Source organism: Sinocyclocheilus rhinocerous, unplaced genomic scaffold (assembly GCF_001515625.1).
Source record: "Sinocyclocheilus rhinocerous isolate Xijiao unplaced genomic scaffold, SAMN03320098_v1.1 scaffold166, whole genome shotgun sequence".
Classification (NCBI taxonomy): domain Eukaryota; kingdom Metazoa; phylum Chordata; class Actinopteri; order Cypriniformes; family Cyprinidae; genus Sinocyclocheilus; species Sinocyclocheilus rhinocerous.
This window is the reverse complement of record NW_015633186.1, coordinates 2,855,643-2,876,649: the sequence shown is the minus strand read 5'-3', so window position 1 is coordinate 2,876,649 and position 21,007 is coordinate 2,855,643. Positions and strand designations below refer to the sequence as shown.

The 21,007-nt window shown below is 38.1% G+C and overlaps 1 protein-coding gene across 1 annotated transcript in view; it reads left to right on the top strand.

Moving 5' to 3' along the window:
- Positions 1–21,007, top strand: part of LOC107743726 (unconventional myosin-XVIIIa-like) — a 106,500-nt gene that overhangs the window by 1,325 nt on the left and 84,168 nt on the right. The window contains exon 2 of the mRNA XM_016557117.1: positions 686–1,832. Coding sequence (XP_016412603.1) covers positions 807–1,832 — 1,026 coding nt within the window. The 5' untranslated portion in view covers positions 686–806. The remainder of the gene's footprint in view (positions 1–685; positions 1,833–21,007) is intronic.

Sequence of the window (21,007 nt, the reverse complement as noted above, 5' to 3'; positions counted from 1 at the left end):
TTTTGCATTTGTATTTTAATGTTGAACTCAAATTATGAATAGTACTAAAACTAGTAGAGTAGGTAGTAATAGGTAGTATCACATTGCATTAAGCGTGCATTGCATAAAGCCTTTTATGGGGAAGAATTGCCTTCCTGTATTATGGGGAAGAATTTGGCCCCTTGTTAATGGAACTTGTTTGGATGATGAAGTCTTCCGCTGGTGGGAAAATAGAAATGTTAGAGGCCCGTGGCTTACATAGCACCTCCCTAATGCCTCAAACCCTGTTTGTTTCACATCCTTATAGTGAAATAATGATACAATATCTTCATTACTCTAAAACCAGTCAATTTTGCTGTTCTGGGGTGCGTTTCCCAAAAGCATTGTTAGCTAACTATGGTTGCAAGTTCCATTGAACTCTATTGGTAATGACGGAACTTGCGAACATAAGTTGCTTTTGGGAAACGCACCCCTGGTAAATATTGTCATGCTACATTATGATACAGAAGTTTGTTTCTTGTGTGAAGGCCAGTCAGTGATTTCTACATAATTTGGCTTTACTTTTTCATAAAATGATTGCATATTGTAAGGCATTTGCCGCTCAGTAGGAAATTATGACTTGACTGGTGTCATAAAGAGTCTAATTGTGCAGAGAAACATGAAAAATTATACAATTATTGATGTTATGTTATTTTTCCCTTTCCAGGGAGCCATAATTAATCCATTCTGGATGTACAGAAGCCACTCTGTCTCTGTATGGAAAAATCGCTTGCTTGTGAAAACATTGATGCTTCTGTAGTGGAACGTAGACTACTTTTGGGGACAGTATGTTCAACTTGATGAAAAAAGACAAGGAGAAGGATGGCGTCAGGAAGGAGAAAAAAGACAAGAGAGACCGGAGGGAACGGATGTCAGCAGCTGAGCTCCGAAGCCTGGATGAGATGAGCATGAGGCGGGGTTTCTTCAACCTCAACCGGAGCTCCAAACGGGACTCCAAGAACAAGTTGGAGATCTCGAATCCGATACCTATTAAAGTCGCCAGCAGCACTGAGCTCAACCTGACCGACATAGAGTCGGATGGCCTCAGTAACCGCAGCAGCATGGTCCTGGATGCAGATCAGCTCAGCGCGGCCAGTTCCAGTGACGATCTGAAGGGCGATTACGGCCAAGATGGCCACCGGAGCTCTGTCAAGGAGCGGGCGGCTAGGTTCGGCTCCCTCGCCATTCAGAACTCGCAAATGGGTTCCATCATGAAGCGATTCTCCTTTTCTCAGAGGAATAAAGAAGAAAGTCCATCCGAAGGTTCCACACCTTCTGGGCAGAACTCGGCTGCCCCGTCTCCACAGGTAGAAACCAAGATCTTTGACCCCCAACGTAAGCCAAGTCTCCAGCATCATCAGCAACAGCCTTCTACTGGGAAAAAGGTGCAGATTCCTGAGATTGTGGATAAGACATTTCCAGCAGACCTCCGCTTGCCTGCTGTTGTGCCACCGCAGACGCCTGAAGTTCGGGAGCTGGTTCTTCAGAGGCGGAACACTGGGGATTTTGGGTTCTCCTTGCGGCGCACCACCATGTTGGACCGTGGCACGGATGGAGGGGTATATCGCAGAGTGGTCCACTTTGCGGAACCAGGTGCTGGTACCAAGGACCTGGCTCTTGGTTTGGTTCCCGGAGACCGGCTGGTGGAGATCAATGGGCGAAATGTGGAGAACAAGAACAGGGATGAGATCGTGGAGATGATTCGGCAATCAGGTGACACGGTTCGGCTGAAAGTTCAGCCCATCCTGGAGCTAAGCGAGCTGAATCGATGCTGGCTGAGGAACACCGAAGGGCTGCGGCGGGAAGCATTTGACGTAAGTCCACACTTTCTCTCTCTTCTCTCATTCATGATCACAGTCTTTCCAGGCAACTCCCCACAAGTCTGCCCAGCTCTTACACATGTGGAGCCAACTGGCTCTTCTCGAGAGTACAAGCACATCATTTAAGATGAACATGTTCTTGTGCAACAGGAAGCGGATTCCTTTCCAGGATGAACATCTGTCACGATGTGTCTAACAGAATCTTTTCTTCCTTCAGCTTTCCACAAGCGATGACTTTAATGACAGGCTATGAAACAGTTTTGTTTGTGTTTTTCTTTGCAGTTGTTGTGTAATAGTTGGACACAGTGTGACATTAAATTCAGAATTTTCCCCATGGAAATTTCACATGCAACAGCACACAGTTCACAGTTTAGTTTTGGTATGTAACTATAAATTTCACTTGCTGTTGATGCTGGTCAGGCGCATTTTCTTGTGTGAGAAGAGTGTGATGAATGGGCGGCACAGCTCTTTTTCGTTTTTCCTTGACAGAGGGAAACCATTGAAACTTATCTGTCGTGTTATGCACTGCTTCCTTGTTGGATAACAGATAAGAAAGGCACTTTGGCATAAATGTTTTGTTTTCTCTAGGATGGGTGGAGGTTGTGTCTTTATTAACTAGCATGTGTGCCACTACTTGGCTGGATCCAATCTGGCCTGCTGTCGTGCCAAGTTGCACATGTTGATGCTGAGACGACTCGCAAAGCTTCCTCCTACAGTAACCGCTGAGGGCATTATGTAAGACTCTTTGATAACTATACTCATTGGATTCCTAGCATTTAGCAGTGTTGTTTGCTTGCTTGGAAAACAGTACATTCAATTGACATACTCTTTTGCTGAGTAACATGCATTTAGGAGACCTCGATAATTTGTTAAAAGGTATTCTCTAGCTGTCTGTGCAACATGAGGGCGCACAACAGAGAGTTGTGACACACAAGTGAGCTTTGAAACTGTGAATCAGAGTGCATCTGAATCATTCAATGTGTTTGTGTGGTGAAGAAAGGTGTTGGCTGTTTAATAATTATCCCCTTCAGTTTGCTGTTTGCTGACAATTATGAATTTAAATGGTCCCTTGGCAGCTACTGTATTTTTCTTCAGGGGGTTCACAGTCCTCTAAGGGTTCACAAGAACGTTGCTGTTGGTTTACAAGATTGTGATAGAAATGCAATGACCAATTAAATTGACAAATAAATGTAAATATTAAAATAACATTTAAATGATTGAATAATGATTTATTAAAATATGAAATAAATTAGATCAATTTAAATAAACTAATTAGTGGTTGACCGATATTGTTTTTTGACAGCCAATGCCGATATTTCAGAGAGCAGGGTGACCAGTAGCCAATATAAAGCTGATATATTGCTCTGCGCCATCCAAATAAAAGTCCCACCTCAAACACATCAGCCAAACAGAAAAGCTTATCAGCCAATGCCGATATTTGAAAAATGCCAAATATATATCGGCCTTTGCAATAATCGGTCGACCACTAAAACTAATTATTAAATAATTAAATTACTAAATTATTTAATTAAATTGCTTAAATGCAAAATTCATATTCATTAAAAGGTTTGTGTTACAATTTTAGAGGGTACGTAATGTAAATAATCTAGGTGATATTAGCCATTTTCTGACATGAAACTCATTAAACTCATTGAACAGATCTGCTATTTACACATGTAACAGCTTTCCTTTTATCTGTATTGCTACAATTCTGTTGTCAACAAAATGCTGTTAACACTGTGTGAAGTAATTTTTGTTTTTGCGCTTGTCCAATTTGGCGACATTTCTTTCTACACTGCAGATAATCACAGTATTTAATGTACAACTAAACTGTGTTGAGTAATTGCTTCAGCTCCTTCAGAAACTCTTTGACAGCAGACTTATTTAAGAGCGCTTTAACACATACATGCTCAAACAGTTATTCTTACAGCTTACGAATTACAATTAAATTAAGTCACCTAAATCGAAAACATCTGTTGTATTTACAGAAAAATTTGGTTGAGAAAAATGACGAATCCCTGGCTTTGACAGTTAAACATCACCATCAGCCTCGCCTTCATTAGACGATGATTTCTCGGCCTTTTGTTCACCTGCGCTGGTTGGTGAATCACCTTTCTTGGACTTAGCCTTCTTCATTTCACTGGTAGATATTATTGAGCAGACTTTCGCAATAAAAATAGTCAGAAATATATAAATTTAAAGAGGCTTTGAAGGAGCTCTCTAAACTTACGTCCACACCATATGGTGCTCTCTAGCGCCCCCCTTGACAGTTACTTTTGTAAAATGTTGGCCACATGATCATTTGGGTTGAGGAATAAAGAGTGTTAAAAAGAGTCCTAAGTGTTTTTGTACTTGTTGAAACAGACCCTGGACTTTTTGTAGTCAGTCATGGCCTAGAGCAGGTGAAGAGCAGCTGTACTTCTGCAGGCTGAACTGACCTAAAGGTGCCTGACAGCACAAAGGCAGAGCGCATAGACAAATTTATCATCATCTTCATCATTACTGCATATACATAATAAAAAATGGGCTGTATAGCCTACAGTAAGGATGGACCTGCTTCTCAGCTTCAGCATTTGTGTCTGTGATAAATCTTAACTCAAGCACTAACGTCTGGCTAATGGTACTATTGTGCTGTAATAGGCTTAGAAAAATAAAGTGATCATCAGCCCTGCCTGTCTATGGAACCACATGTTTGTGAAGGGCTTCCTAATGGTTTTTCCTGTGGAATAGTCTTAACTCTCATTGGTAGGCCAGATTTGTGGCAGCATCATGTGGCAGCACTTCCAGGAAACTCAAGATTTGTTTAGCTTAGTTTTGAGTGATTCTTGCCCATTTGGTAACAGACCGTCTCGTAACAATTAGAACCAACCGATTCATCATGTTCTTCTGCAAATTGGTTGCTGGCGAGCACCTCCATCTCATACCAGAGTGGGTCTGCTGTGCTATTTTGGGTTTTACAAACAAACAAGAGGGACTTGCTTTGCTGCATAGTTAGTCAGCCTCCCCGCTGTAGTCATTATGGTTCATTACATGGCCTCAGGTCAGTGGGAGTATTCTGTGCTGGTTACCCTGACTCTCGCCCCACTGTCTATCGCTCTCTATTGTCTTTTGGCAAGCTGTGCTACAAGCATTGTCTGGAACATCTAATATGTCCTCTGAGAGCATTCATTTTGAGCTGCTTTTGTTGTGAAGTGGTTTTAAAATAAGGATTGGCAGGATGTACTCTAGTATGTGGAAGTGGCAGCAGTGATTGTTTATTAAAACGCATTATTTGTGTTATTGATAGACAGATATATTGGCCAGTCAGAATTTTCAGGTGATATTTGGCTATTTTAACCATGTTCACTTGGAAGAAAGTGTTCTTCTCTTGACTTTATCACTTCCAAATTCTACTAAAACTTGTCATTTTCATCAAAGATTTAAGACTTTTGTTCATCTTTGAAACGCAAATGAAGATATTTTTAATGACACTTAAAAATATCTCTGTCCCTCCATTGAAAGTGCATTACACCAAAACTTTGAAGTTCATAGAGAGATTGTAAAAGGAAATCCAAATGAATCAAGCAATTTAATCTTTTGAAGAGACACAATCTCTTTATATGGACCTTTGGAATGGACTTTTAATAGAGGGATAGCAATCTCTTAGGTTTCATTAAAAATTCTCCATTAACTGTTAAATATCTTTAAAATAGCAAGGCTCCTTTTTCATTTCAGAAAGTTTGAGATTAAGTTGTCATTTTTCGAAATGCCTATCAGCCCAGTTTGTCAGACGGCCGTTGTAGGGCTCTATGAAATATGTTTTTTTTTTTTTTTATCCCAAATTTAGTTTTTCTTTCTTTTCCAAATTCCATCTTTTCCATTTTATTTTTTTCTGGATTCTGTTTTTTGTTTTAAATTTTAATGGTTAAATAGAATTTTATTAATAAAAAAGAATGTCTAGTTTAGTGTTGTCACGGTACCAAAATTTCAGTATTCGGTACCAATAGCAGTGAAAATCTACGGTTCTCTGTACCAATTTCGGTACCAAAGCAAAACACAAAAACATGCTAATTTAAAAACTATTTGTGGCAGTCAGTTTTGATATTGTGGCGGGCCGCCCCAAATAAATCAATGTATGGGAAACACAAGATCTAAATATGAAAAATTAAAATGAAACTTACCTGCTTGAACTCTTTCATTTGATCTGGGTGCCTGTCTTTAAAGTGTTTTGTTTTAGTTTGGTGTGTTTCCTCATTTTGATGTCGCCACGTCTCAGTGCTTTTATGAAGAGAGTGCATCTGCGCACCTTTCGAATAGCGCATCAAGAACCGGGTACTCGGTACCACCGGTACTTAAAAAAAACCTGGTACCATAACGTTTTCCTTTTTTTAGTACGGACTTGGTACCGAAGTACCGGGTCTTTTGACAACAGTAGTCTAGTTAATTAAAATCGTGAAACTTGCACAATTTAATAGCAATTTATGAAAAGTATAACAAAAATTACATTTTTAAGGTCCTATGATATGTTTTCTTTTTTTCTCAAATTCAGTTTTATTTTTACCAAATTCTGTATTTTCCATAAATATTCTGGAGTTTAATGGTTTCATTAATTTAAATTTAATAATCAAAAGCATATCTAATTAATACATTTTTTATAAAAACATAATTTATTATTTTATTTCTTTTATTTTCAGAAATAATGTGTTGTGTATTTACATTTTTCTGCTAAATAAATTCTGGTAAATAGTCAAATTTTTCTGGTAAATATTCTGTTTTTATAATAATTTTATTATTAGTAGTAGTACTATCATTACATTAAGTAATATATTTCAGTCACAGTTTCTTCAAGTTAAACCAAACTTTTATTTTGACGGGTTGCTGTGAAGACCTTTACGTTTTTAAGTTTTTTGTTGTTGTTGTTTTTAAGTATTCATCCAAAATTTGCCAAATTCCTTGACATTCTGCGTTATACAGTAAATTCCTTTTTTGTGACTGGATTCCACAATTCTGTCAGCATTTTCCACATTGTGGAAATCATAGGGCCCTACCATTGGCATCAAAGTTTAGGCAGCTTTTAGGGAGTGTACTTGTGATGCACAAAAAATAAAAAAAGCGTACGAGTATGGTTGTCTTGAGTTGAGACATGTTTGCTAAAGTTGAACTATTTTTGAATGCACATCCCTATTATAAATGTGAGTTTGGAACGGAATATTTGACAAACAGGAAGTGAAGAGCTGGACCTTTGTTCTGGTGTGGTGTGGTCTCGGGTAGTCGTGTTTTGTAGCACGTGTCTGTGGAGGATCTGTGTTTGTCTGTGTGATGTCTGGAGTGCTGCACTGATGTGTGGGCCTCACTGAGCAGCGGGAGCCATTCTCTGTCCTATTGTCTCAGAACAAATAGCAACAGCTTTATCATTAATCCAAATAAAGACGAGCCGTAAAACGATCATGTCCCAGTGCAAACAAAAGCCAAGTGGATGGAGTTCACGACTGTCTCATCCAACAGGCACAGCTGGGCTCTGCTGCTTCATTGAGATAACTTCTTGATTGACCTTTTACTTTCTACATCTTCATGGCTCAGTGTTGCTGTTTTTGAGTCAAAAGACCAAAGGACTGTTCAAAGGACTAATAATACACACTATTTTGATTGTTGGAAATATTTTTGATGTTCTTTTGTAATTGAGTTTGGCGAAGAATGCAACTAGGAACTTCCCCTTCATTGCAGGAATGTCTTTGGAGAAGAATGGTATGTTATTCCCACTGTTCCCTATTCCTTAGAAGAAAACAGCGAACATACAGGAAGTCCTCCATTCTTCTAGGCATTGAACAGTATAGCCAGGATGTCCTGAGATGGGTGTGAGGAAGCCAGAATAGGGACAGTACAGACCCCGCTGAAACAAACAGGTAAAAACTTGTCTATTTTCAGCTCTCAGTCTAGTCAGATGGTCTCTGTCAAGACAACTAGGCCTGAAAGCACTTTTTTTTCCTGGACAATGAAGTCCAACACTTAGGGGTGTGTCTTAGTCAGCACTGTAGTTGAGTAGTCCGTGCACTTCCTAAGGAGTCTGACATTTTTTAGGGCTGTCCAAATGTAAACAATAAATCTAGGGAGTTAAATGAGACCACAGTCTATTTTGGTATTTGTTATTAGGTTAATATCATTAATACTAGAATAATTTAGAATCAGTAGAGCTTAATTCATTAGACAGCATTTGTAGCATAATATTGATTAAAAAGAATGAAATGAATAAGTAATATTACAAATAATTTGTCCCTTTTTTAATAAAAAAAAAAAAAGTGAAAATCTGACTTGCATATACTTGTAATGGAAGTAAATGAATTTCAGTATTATGGTACCACAAAACGTAAACAATATGCATGTTAACCAGTTATTTTAGTTTACTATTACTATTATGCTATCCTATTAAATACTTTATTATATATTTTTATTAGCTTTTATTTTTATATTTTAGTTTTAAGTTTGAGTAATTTCATGTGCTTTTTTCATTTTATTAGTTTCTGTTTGCCTTTATTTTTATTTCAGTTAGTTACCAAGGAAGCAATAAGTGTTCTAAGGTTAAGATTTTCAATTAAGATTTTTTTAAAAGTTATATTTATGCCTTTATTTGGACAGGACCATAGAGAGCAGACAGGAAATCATTGGGTAGAGAGAGAGGGGAACGGGATCATCAGCAAAGGACCACGAGACAGGATTCAAACTTGGGTCGTCGCGAGTGCAGCTGCGCTGTATGTCGGCACGTTAACCACAAAGCTATTGGCGCAGACAAGAAGGTTTTAGTAAACAGTAACACCACAGACAGTAACATGATTTTAGTGTGAAAAAAATTGCATGCTTACCTTTTCTGTGTAACTTTATATTCACAACTTTGTTTCCATGAAAACTGAACAAACCCTAAAGCAACTTTAAAAATAATGATTTCATCTGCTTCACAACTCAAATAATACAGATCTTCTTTATGCCCCAAGAGCTTGTAACACTACAAAGAGAAGGGAAAAATTGAAATCGCATCATATGACCCCTTTAACAAAATAACATTGTAAGCTTCATATTTCTGCTTTTTCAGTCCTTTAAAAATGAACCCGGTTAACTTCCATTGCAAGTGCCTCACTGTAACCTTCATTTCAAGATAACAAGGGAGGAGTTAAATTAATTATTTGTGGTAATCAACATTATGCCACAAATGCTATTGGTTGAGGATATCATGTAAAGACCCTGATGCATTTTTAAAGTCATTTTCAGTATCTTTGAGGTAGATAGTCTGCCATTAGTACAGCTATTTCAGCGTCTTCAGCACTAAAAGCTCTTGCTGACTCTGCTGCAGTGTAGTGACTGTGGAAGCATCATCATGGGTGGCATGACTGACCTCCAGCAAGGTTGCACTCCATGACTGCAGAAGAGTTACAGCTGTGCACCAGATGCCCCCAGACCCTTATACACACACAGATTGATGCAGACATTCTGACACCCAGTCTCCATGTGCCATCATGCTGTTTTACAGGCAATGTGAAAGCATGACTTTGCAGTTAACAAACCTCAGAGGTCTATCATTACTAGTACTCCGTGGAGGCTGCATCAAGACCGCAAATATTCTTTCATTAGCATACCAGTCTTTCATGAGAATCTTTCCTGCATACACTTCTAACAATGTTGAAATAAGTTGTATTTTGCTAATCACAGTACTTCTCATAACAATTAATAAACAATCCTAAATGTCAATTTTGCGGTATGGTTTCGTAATCACTGGCTGCAAAGCCTAGCACATCGGGATTGTACTGTAATGTTCTTGTCTCGATAGATGGAGCCAGTATGGCCCTGTCTCTGCCGCAGGACTGGCCCACAGCACCCCAGGGACATTCTGCACCACACTGCTGTACTTCTCTTCTTCTCCACTTAGAGTAGACATAAGTGGAAAAGATGTCAGTGAATGATTGTTTTCTACAAGAAAACGTTTCGCTGAATGATTGTGGCACTTTTGAATGCTGTATTTTAGAGCATAGCTGTCCACAATCCAGTTTCTGCTGCTGTAGACTCCTGTGCTGGGGTTAGGCGAAATTCAGAATTAAATAACTTTTTTTTTTTTTCTCGTTCAGAGTGTAAATTTAAATTCATACCACCAAGTTAAATTGGAATGGCAGGAAGAGAAATCCTTCCTGGGAAAAAAAAGTATTTACTTAACTGTAATCTATCTGCCTGCCTATATCTGTTGTTTTATTGTTCGCGCTCTCATTCTTTTGCTCTATCGTTCATTATATTGTTCTACTGTTCTATCTATCGATTGTTCTACCTTTGTTGTTTTGCTCTATTGATCATTCTACTGATCATTTGTTCTACCGATCGTTGTATATCATTTGTTGTACTGTTCTATTGTTTGTTCTATCTAGCATTTGTTCTACTGTTCTATAGTTTGTTCAACCTTTATCATTCTATCATTCATTCTACCATCTTATCGTTCTATCTGTATTGTTCTATCATTATGAATATCGTTTTTCTGTTCATTCCATCTATCGTTCAATCCACTGTTCTATTCTTTCTACCGTTCTATTTGTATTGTTCTACCATTCTATTTATTGATCGCTCTATCATTCTATCGCTTGCTCTAGCGTTCACTCTATTGATCATTCTGTTGTTCTTGGAAAAACTTTTCTAATTAACAATGACAATGTTATTTTAATTTCGGTTCATTGTATTTGATATGTTTTCCTTACATTCAAATTTAAAATGCAGTACTGCAAACCTGTTTGCTGCATCCATTCAAATTCATTTCAGATTGAATTGGAATTTAAAGGGTAAATCAGATGCAAAATTCACTTTTACATGTTTGCATATAAATGTGTCTTATCAGTGTGTGGACACGACCACAACCAATGATAAAAATCCATTTACTTCTATTTTTTTTTTTAATCCCCAAAATGCATAAACGGTCTCAATTATCAAGCCGTTTTGATTTTCTTAGCAGTATGACGTCATACTGCTCAGGCCCCGCCCATGACCGCTGATGGACTGTTCCGTATTTGCATATTTCCGCCTTTAGCCAGTTTTACGCTGTCTGGCATTTTCTCCACTCTCAAGCAGCTGTAGCGACAACAATGTCTCAAATGCAATGCAGGTGTTTTCTCCCGATATCAGAGCTACTGAGGACACAGTGGATTAGTTTTGAGTTTGATGGTAATGTGCCTCCGAATACTCATTATCATTTAAAGAGACATGCACCGAAACGGCTTACGAGTTATTTTTGATAAGGTAAATAAAGAAATTTTAACCAAAGTATTTTGCAGACATTTCATGAAGACCCAAAGAATCATACCAACTTGTGGAAAATGGGCATCCAAGTCCCCTTTAAAAGGTGATCATTCAATTCTGAATGGCTCATAACCCTGGCAAACACCTCTTCATCACTTACGAGGTGCTAAAAATAGACACCTTAAGAGAAGGATGATTTGAATTTGAAGTGTGTGCTTGATTGGAGGCATATGTGATAAATTAAGTGAATTTGGCTTCTTTTTCCCTCTGTCATTTGGTAACATCCATTTTAACTCGAAAAATTGCTCCTCAGCTGAAACGCTCCCACTCTCTTCCCTCTATGACCTCCATCTCTTTGTTTCTCTTTCTCTCTTGCTGCCTGTGGGTTCTGGTACTTCTGTTGCCTTGGCATTGCATCTGAGAGATCTGGGAGCACTTTTACCAAGCTAGGTTTTTCATATGCAAGTATATGTAAAATAACAACCACAGAAATCCTAGAGGCTGGAAATCTTACAGGCCCCTGACCAAAGATGATAGTTACCACTCTGTATAAAATGACTTTTTTTTTTTTTATTGTGCGAACTCGATTCAGATTTTTAAACAAGATTTAAAGGCTCATCTTTTTTCGTTTTTGCACATATTATTTTAGCATGTGTTTTGGGGAAACATTTATGTTTGATGTAGCATAAACCATTCAGGACCTACATGTATTTGCCCTGGGTTCTGTTTTATAATGGATGTGCTGTGGGAAAAAATCAATCACTGTCATTACTAGTTCCCATGAGGACTTTGGCCTCACTGTGGATGCACTCAGTGTTGAAGGTCCTGCTAAAACAATAAGCCATGAGAGGCTTTTTTTTAAAACTACTAATAACAATTTTTACTACTAATCACAACTGGTTTTTCTGTAAGAACAATGTCTGCAATTTCTACGTAGTTTGGTGAATTCAGCGTGCATAACCTTACGAAAAAATAAAACACGCAAAAATCGCGGTTGCTGCGGTTCTTGCATTCCTCTGCGGTTTGCCCGTCAATAGCGCGATATTGCGGTTATCGCGACAGCCCTAGTCACAGGTACATGTATAGCATGTATTGGCTGTTTTTTTGGTTTTGAATGTGTCCACACAATATCAGATTTTAGAGACATAACCGACCGTTTTGTAATTTTCTGCTGATATTAAGAGGCATGATCGAGACCCCTCCTCAGAGTGTATAGGCACTGTAGCTCTTGGCCCTTACCTTATTATTTTACTCCACAAGACCATGCGCTCTGTTCAGGAAGCTATCCTGATTTGATTGGCTCTCATTTTATCTCAGTCTTTTCAACATTTCTGATCTCTGAAGTTAAACATTTTCATTTTCTTAAACATTTTCTTTGGACTTCAGCAATATTTTATTTTCTCTTTTCCAAAACCACAGTTAATGCGTGTGGTATCATAAACTAAAAACTGTTTTTTACAGCATTTATTAAGCAACGTTACATGTTCTAAAAGTGTACTATCATGCTTTAACAATAAATAGTATTATATTTATTAATTAACCTAGATTAATAAGTGCTATAAACAGTTGTTATTCATTGTTTGTTCATGATACCTAATGTGTCAACTGAAAACTAATAAATAATGCAATTTAATTAATACAATTATAAACCAGTTTATAAATGGGTTAAAAATATGGAGCTAAATCTTTGTTGTTGTTTTTTTTTTTAACTGGAACTTTTGCATGAACTGAATTACAGAAGTGAATCAGATATTCTAAGCTATGTATGTTTTAAGAGGAGTGTATTTGCATTCAGGGCGCTCTATTGTAAAGCTGTGTGTAAAATACAGCGTGGCAGAAAAGGGCGATGCAGTATTTTGTCACACTACTGTTAGTTACTCCCCAACAGTAATCCTGCTCTAATTTGACTGCTGACATTTAGGGCAGAGTGCCATGTGTCATAATGCTGGGTGTGCCAGGCAGGAGTGTGATATGAGGGAAGTAATTGAGTGTGTTCAGGAAGCCCTAGCACAGGAACTGGGATAAAAAGCCAGTTTTTACATACTGTGCATGTCACGTCATTTTAGATAAGCTTTTAAGTGATTAAATGGCCATTCTTCCCATGTGAATAAGATGATATGTTACAGTAGTCCTTCAGCATTGTTTTACAATGGCTTTTCTCAGTAGTGGGTATTTTTGATTCACATCTTGTTTTTCCTCATACTTTTTGGAAAAGTCTGTTCGGGGGGTTAAAGACATTGATTATTATCATATTTTGTGTTTATTCGTAAGAAATAGACATAAAACACTGATTAGATGTGATTAAAAAAATGAGTCATTGAGAGCTGTTGGTAGGTTTAGTTAAAGTGATAGTCCACCCAAAAATGTAATTTTACTCATCTACATGTCATTCCAAACCTGTTTGACTTTCCTTCTTCTGTGGAACACAAAGGATATTTTAAGATTTTCCCCCCATACAATTGAAGTCAATGGGGTCCAAATTTGTTTGTTTACCAGTTTTATTTTTAATTTTTTGTAATCCGCAGAAAGTGCATATAGACATAAGGGTGAGTCAATGAATTCATTTTTGGGTGAACTGTCTCTTTAAGGGGATCATGAAGTGAACTGCATTCATTACTTGTTTCTATGATTGGCTTGGAAATGTTTCCTCCTCAAAGTTCCATTCTTGGTATTTTTGGAATTTGCTTTGGAACAAACATGACACTTCCCGAATGGGTCTCTGGAGAAAGCAGTGTCAGATTGAAAAGAGGTGGGGCCAAAACAGCATATTTCATCTTTACGCTTGAGTCCCCTCTATGGGAATGTTCAATGTTTCGTTTTAACAGCTACAGATTACATAACATCAAGTTTTTTTTCAACTGATTATATTTGTCCAACATTGATTCAGTACAGCCCTGCCATGACAGATGTAGGGACCTTTTTGATTAGAGCCTTTAGTGTGTGAACTGGGTACTTTACACCAGTACCATGTCAGAAATTACAGTGAATCTCCTCTAAATGCATACTTAAAAGAATGCACTTCCTCACTAGTTTTTTTTTCTTGTTAATGCATGTGAAGTAGCACTTTCAATGTTCATGCCACCTGGTTTTTCACTCACCATAGTCACAATTAGACAGGAAGTCTCCAGAGGAAGGGGATCGAGCAGAATGGGGCAGACGAGACGATCAGTTCGACCCAGGCTCATTAGAGTTGCGATACTTCCTGTCAGGATGGGCCTTTCATCGATGTCATGAGAAAGTGGTCTCGCGGTGGTCTGCTGCAGTAAGACCCCTCCCATGCTGTCTACCCTCATTCTCCACACTGTAAAACAGGAAGTGAGCAAAAGCAACATGATGCATTAAGATTTCCATTCATCCACCCACCCATTTTCCTTACCGCTTTTTATCTCTTCAGGGTTGTGGAGTGCATTAGGATTTGTTTGATGCAAAATAATAATTTTATAACATTTAGATCATTTTCTTAATTTGTCCTCAGAAATATGTTTAGCTAATAGCCAACTAATTTTCAGTTTCTTTCATGAAAATGCAAAATGTCTTGCTCAGGCAAAAAAATCAAACAAACATGTTTTCCATAAACCACGTTTATTCGTTTTACAGACCGATTAGAAATGTGTTGGGATATCATTATTCTAAAATGTTTTGTGTGTTGAGTCAGAATAATTCAGATTTCTTATCATACACTGCTGTTCAAAGTTTGGGGTCAGTTAATTTTTTTTTCAATTAAAAAAAAAATCTATTTTAATATATTTAAAACGTAATGTTCCTGTAACGTTAAAGCTGAGTTACTCCCAGTCTCCATTGTCACATGATGATGAACAGAAAGTTCAAAAGAACAGCATTTTTTTTAAATAATAGAAGTCTTTTGTAACATTTTAAATGTCACATTTAATCAGTTTAATGCATCCTTGCTGAATAATCTTGAAAAAAATCCTTTTGACCCCAAATGGTAGTGTATGTGGATAAAAGTCCTACTTCTACGTTCGGTTTGGTCTCTCTGCTCGTAATGCCCAAGATAAAACGCAACAGAGAGCTCCATTGAAAGCCCACTTTATACACATTAACATTTTGCATGTGCTGCATGGTCAGGCCCACTCAGCACAGGGCCTTGGTGAAACGGCTGTGATTGGCTGTGACCCCAGCCTGGAGAAAGGCCTCTCTATAAGGCTCTGCAAGGAGAATTCCCCTCTTTTTCCTTCCACTCCACATCCCACAGCCTCTCATGTATCAGCTCAGCTGTTTTTACTGTAGGCTGGATTTAGTTGAGGCTGCCGGATCATACCATTCTCAGCATCTAAAGCTGTGGTTTCTCCCAGCAATATATATCTGTAAAGACTCTCAGGGGGTTTATCCAGCAGCACGCCATACATGCATTTTCATTTGGCCACGAATGGCGTATTAATGACAGAATGTTTATTTAGCAATCCTATACACAGGATCCGAATCAAACCCCATTCAATCATGACTTAATTTGTTGTAAAAAGCCTCACGAATTGTTAACCGACGCTCTGTCCTATAAATTGTAATTTATAACGCCCTGGAAATAGAAGCAATTTGAAGAGAGCGTAGGGAAAGGAATGCTCATTGCCCCGGGCTTATTCTTTTCCATGCAGTCCAGAGTGGTTGCGGTCTGGGCTGAAATACCAATGATTCCTGATGGCTCATGGTTTATTGTTTCTCTCTGGGTGTTGTTCCAAGACTCATACGTTTGGCCGTGTTGGTTAAAATTAAACACGCTGCGTGTCAGTGATATCCTGTGCTGACTCCAATGGCTTATTATGGATGCTACTCACTACATCACTCCTGTACCATTGATCATGGGACTGTGGAGAGGCCTCAAAAAGGCCTTTTATCAGAGCGTCCAGTCGAGGGAGGGACCGATGTGAGTCTTGGCATCTCTTGAACACCATTCTCCACCAGTCTACCCCAGTAACGGAGGTCTTTATCATTGCAGTTGGAAAACGCCACAATCTGTAATCGAGGAAGGCCCTCCCCACAGAGATAAGCCACTGTAAAGCAGAGAGATTGCGAGTCGAGAAATAATCATTTTAGCATTTACAGACCATGGGTAGGGCTGCACGATTAATCGAATGTGATTGTCATGCGCATTTTGTTAAAAAAGCCGGTTCTGTAATCATTTCATAGCTTATATATTTTTATTCAAATGTAGTTTTTCTCTGTAATGAGGAAGTGAGTATTTAGTGGATTGCGTTTAACAAAGGGTTTAAAAGAGTGACCATTAGTTCCATAAACACAGTATTGATATTCTGTAGTGGTGTAGAAAAAAAATAGTGCTGGTTTTGGATCGGTATTGATTCATTCTTAGAATTTGGAATACTCTATGTAATCTTACACTGCAAAATAATAACTCAAAAAGATTAAAAGATAACATCATAATTATTTACTGATCCCTTAAATTAATCACAATTATATAATGAAAGCCATAAAAACAGACAATTAATCATGTAAATTGTCAGCCAAAACAGTTTTGGTGGACTGAAATAGTTGACCAAAAGGACTGTTTCAGTGTCTATTTGGTGCATACAACATGGATAAACCAGTTATAACGTCAAATTAAAGGGATAGTTCACCCAAATATTTTGTCATCATTTACTCACCCTCATGTCGTTCCAAACCCGTATAAGTGATCAAAATAAGAAGATATTTTGAAGATTTTTGAAGAACTAAACAGTGCACCCTTTTCACAAGACTGTGTTGATGCGTGTCATTGGTCATCAGCTTGGTAAATCCTCGAAAATTTTTTATATTTAGATTTTTTTAATGTATGTACATTTATAACACTACACTTTGTATTATATCACCTTTGCATCAAATTACAAAAAAACTAGTTAGCGCTAATGTGAGGGTGATACTAATGAAGCGTCTATGGGAGGGATGGTAAATTTGACATTGTTCTCTCTTCTGAGTGCCGTTATCAGTCTCCCTCAATTCTTTTTCCTTTGATTGAAAGTCATGAAAACACTATCGGGTAGTTTTTCTTTTGTTATTTGAGTAAATTGGAATGCAAAAAAATATATTTGTGGTACTCTCCTATTCTCTGCTTTTAAAGTTTGTATCGAGGCAATTCGGTCGGTGCCTATAAAGTATCGAACTCGATACCCAGCCCTATGAATGAGTGCACTCTGGGTACAGGAAAAACCACCCTCACACACGCTAGCAATTACCCACAATGTGAGTCGCCAGCCTCAGCAAGGCGGACTGGGTTACCAGCACAAACCCAAGCATCCCCACTGACCGCCCAATGTCAGATCTGCTCCATCTGCCTGCCGTGCTCCATGTGAGTGTCAGGGGCTGGGTTGTGTCATTATGGGGAGGTTGTCTGGCAGTGCATTTGAAGCCCTTGTGGCTTCATTTTTGGGCGGGGGTGCAGCTTGGTGGTCTGGTTGAAGTGGGTTACGAGGTTTCAGGGTGCACTACAGGGTCCTTCAGGATCTCATTCTGTCCCTGACATACTGCTTTCGTCTTTGCCAATTTCAATTATTTAAAGAGACCTGCTACAGGCAAACTGAATAATGAAAGAGCTAGTCAGAGCACGCATGCGGCATTATGAGGAACGGGGTGGAAAAGAATGGGACTTATGGAAATTAAGAACATGAGTTATAGGATTGTGTGTGTAATTAAGCTCTTTTTCTAAATGGTCTCTCCGGTAGGAGTACTTCAGCCTTTTTGTTGACGCCCAACAACACTGCGGCCATGTTTTGAGTATGGGGCGGTCATCTTTAATGAAATGCTTTTGTGTGCTGAGAGCAGCTCTCCGCCGGCTGATACATGACACGGCACAGTAATGAAAGGGCCTGCCAAAACGCAAACATTTGTCCTTGTGCTGCTTGTTACCTGCTTAAGCTAATGCTTTTACTTTACTCATGATGTTTTTGTGCTTGTGTGGCATTCAGACAGTTGTTTGTGCCATTCTTAATGTAATCTTAAAATTGAATTATCATTTAGACCAAGAGTCTTCAGCCCTTTTCAGAACAAGAATCCATTTTTAGACAGACACACACTGTTATACTATCTATCTAAATAATAATAATGTTTTATTTTTTTTGTTGAATATAAAAATTAGAATAACAAATCATGCTTAACTTTTTTTAACAGTTTGTATAAAAACAAACATTTAGCTGACAAATAAAGGGCTAAAAATAATGCAATATTTTACAATATTTAAATACCTTAATGTATATAAAACTATATTTTTATGTGATCTTTTTAGGTTAAAATGTGTTATTTTATCATTCATTCATTCATTCATATTTTTCAATTATTGTAATTACATTTTCACCATTTTTTTGTTTTGTTTTTTACATTTATTTATTTGTGTTCCCATTTTCCTTTTCATGCTTCTTTAATTCAAGTCTGGGAGCTGAGAGCATTTATGCTAATGGTGTAATTAGGAAGTTTTGCATGCTGTGACCGGCTCTGTTATACCTCAGCCTGGGCAGGAAGTTCCTCTGTTCTGGCAGGGATGCTTGTCATTAGGGCTGAACGATTAATTGCATTTGCGATAATATCGCGATATGAAATAACGCGATTTTTCAATCGCAGAGGCTGCGATTACACGGTCACGTGACACGCGAGAGTAAAGAGGGGTGTTCGACTTGAAGATCAGATCAGTAGTGATGGGAAGTTCGGATCATTTTACCGACTCGATGAACGAATCTTTTTCCGAGTCATTTCGATCATTTTAACAAAATATAATTAAAATGTTACGTGTTACTTCCCTAATATGTCTACTACTTACGCAAACGTTGATCACACTACAAACAATACAAAACTGCTACAAGAAACAGAAAAGATTAATTCATTGTTTACCTGAGTCTTCAGTCTATGATTAGCTCACCACCTCTTATCTGACAAGTCTTCGGGTTTGGGCTTTTGGGGCTGTCACGTGATGAACGAACGACTCGTCGTCTTATATTCGGGACAATACGGTATGTTTATTACATTGACTTTGAATTACCTAAAGTAGTGTGCTAAAGCAACAGACTTGTTTTTATTTTTTATTATATTTATTTATTATTTATATTTATTATTTCTGCAATCTACTTTAGTGGTAAAAAAAATCGCAATTTGATTATTTTCCAAAATCGTTCAGCCCTACTTGTCATCTAGGATTGAGAAACCAGCAGGTGTTCTTCCTGTTTCTGACGAAGGCATGCCACTGTATCACAACCTGGAATAATTACAAAGCAAAACCCTTACTAGCCACCAAAGGTCACTTGAGGGCAACTTCAAATGGAGGAACAGAGCACACTGATTCATTTTCTCTTTTATGAAAAACAAATAAAGTCTCTTAGTGTTTGTTTGGCAACAGTAGCTTGTACTGAGGGTTCAGGGATCGTGTTGGTATTTGATGTTTACTCAATAGCTGGATATTGCAGTTACCACAGTGGTTGGCATACCAAGCCAGGCCAATCAATTAATGCCTGACGGCACAACACCGCAGCAAGCGTTTCTTCCATGACAGATCTGCTGCCACTGTGATCAATTAGGAACAAAAATAGTGTGTTGTTTTTAAGTTAGATTTCATTGATCACTGCGATCTCAGTTTACGGCTATAGCTTACCTTTATTTAAGGTTTATTTATTTATTTTTTGTTTTCTGATTTTTTTTATTTATGAGTTTTTCTTGTTTTCTGTTACTTGTTTTCTTTTCTTTCATTTCTGTAATGTTTTTACTTTTTGCATTCTTTGATACAGAGACAGCTTTTGTTGTTTAACCTGATAAAAGAACACAATTTTAAGTGTTTACATTACCTTTTATTTCACTGCTATAGCTTACCTTTTTTTTTTTTGGTCTGGGCTGAAATACCAATGATTGTTTTGTTTGTTTAGTTTTTTTCTGTTTTTGTTTTTCTTGTTTTCTGTTATTTGTTTTATTTTCTGTCCTTTCTGTTATTTGTTTTTACGTTGTGTATTCTGTGCTAGTTTAATATACAGACAACTTTAAGTGTTTAACCCGATAAAAGAACAATTGAAAGTGTTTACATGACCTTACATGGGTTAAGTAAATATTATAGTTGTGCATGTAAACTGCATTACATTTTTGCAATTCCATTCTGATGGCTGCTGATTAAATACTGATGAGAACTGCCTTGTGGTGCCTTTCAGCTTTTCATAGAGGAAATCTTAAGCCTGAAGTGGTCGGTTATGCCAGATTCAGTGCCAACGTCTTGGCCTAAGTAGACGCTGGCATGAAACCATCCTGAATGCCAGATGGTGGCTATATGAGTCGGTTACATGTGGACAAAAGGCTGTCATTGAGTGAGAATGGAGACCGTGTGTCATCTTACTGATGGATTAAAGCTCAGAGCTACTGCCATGCTTGGAGATGCTGTGGAAAACGAATGACGCAAGGCTCCTTCTCTTTAATAGTCTTGTGTTCTCTGCATGATAATGTGGCAGTCGTCTGATAAAGGCATTCTTTTCATCAGAGCCTATTCACCGAAATAAGTAGACGTTTGGTGGCCGCGTGGTGGCGAAATGCAATTATGATGGTAATTGTGGCTTTGTTCGGTATGAATGAGGTTCGATGGGTGTGTTTCCAGAGGTCCTCGCAGATCAGTGCAGAGGACGCTTGTTCTTGGGTTAAGGGAAATTGAGATGAGCCATACATTTCGGTAAGCCACTGGTTGTTTGTGTGCTGTCACATTCTGTGTAATTTCCTTTCAAGCTTCCAGCACAATATTGCACAGGAAATACAAACATTCAGCTGAAAGTGCCAGACTCTAGAGGTCGACCGATATGGGTTTTTCACTGGCCGATGCCGATATTTAGAAATCAGGGCAGCTGATAGCCGATATATGATGCCGATTTTTTTGGCCGATATGTTTGGCCGATGTTCTTTTTTTTTCTTCATCTCATAAAAGTGAGTTTGAGTAAATGATTATTGCAGGGTACAAGATAGTAATAGTA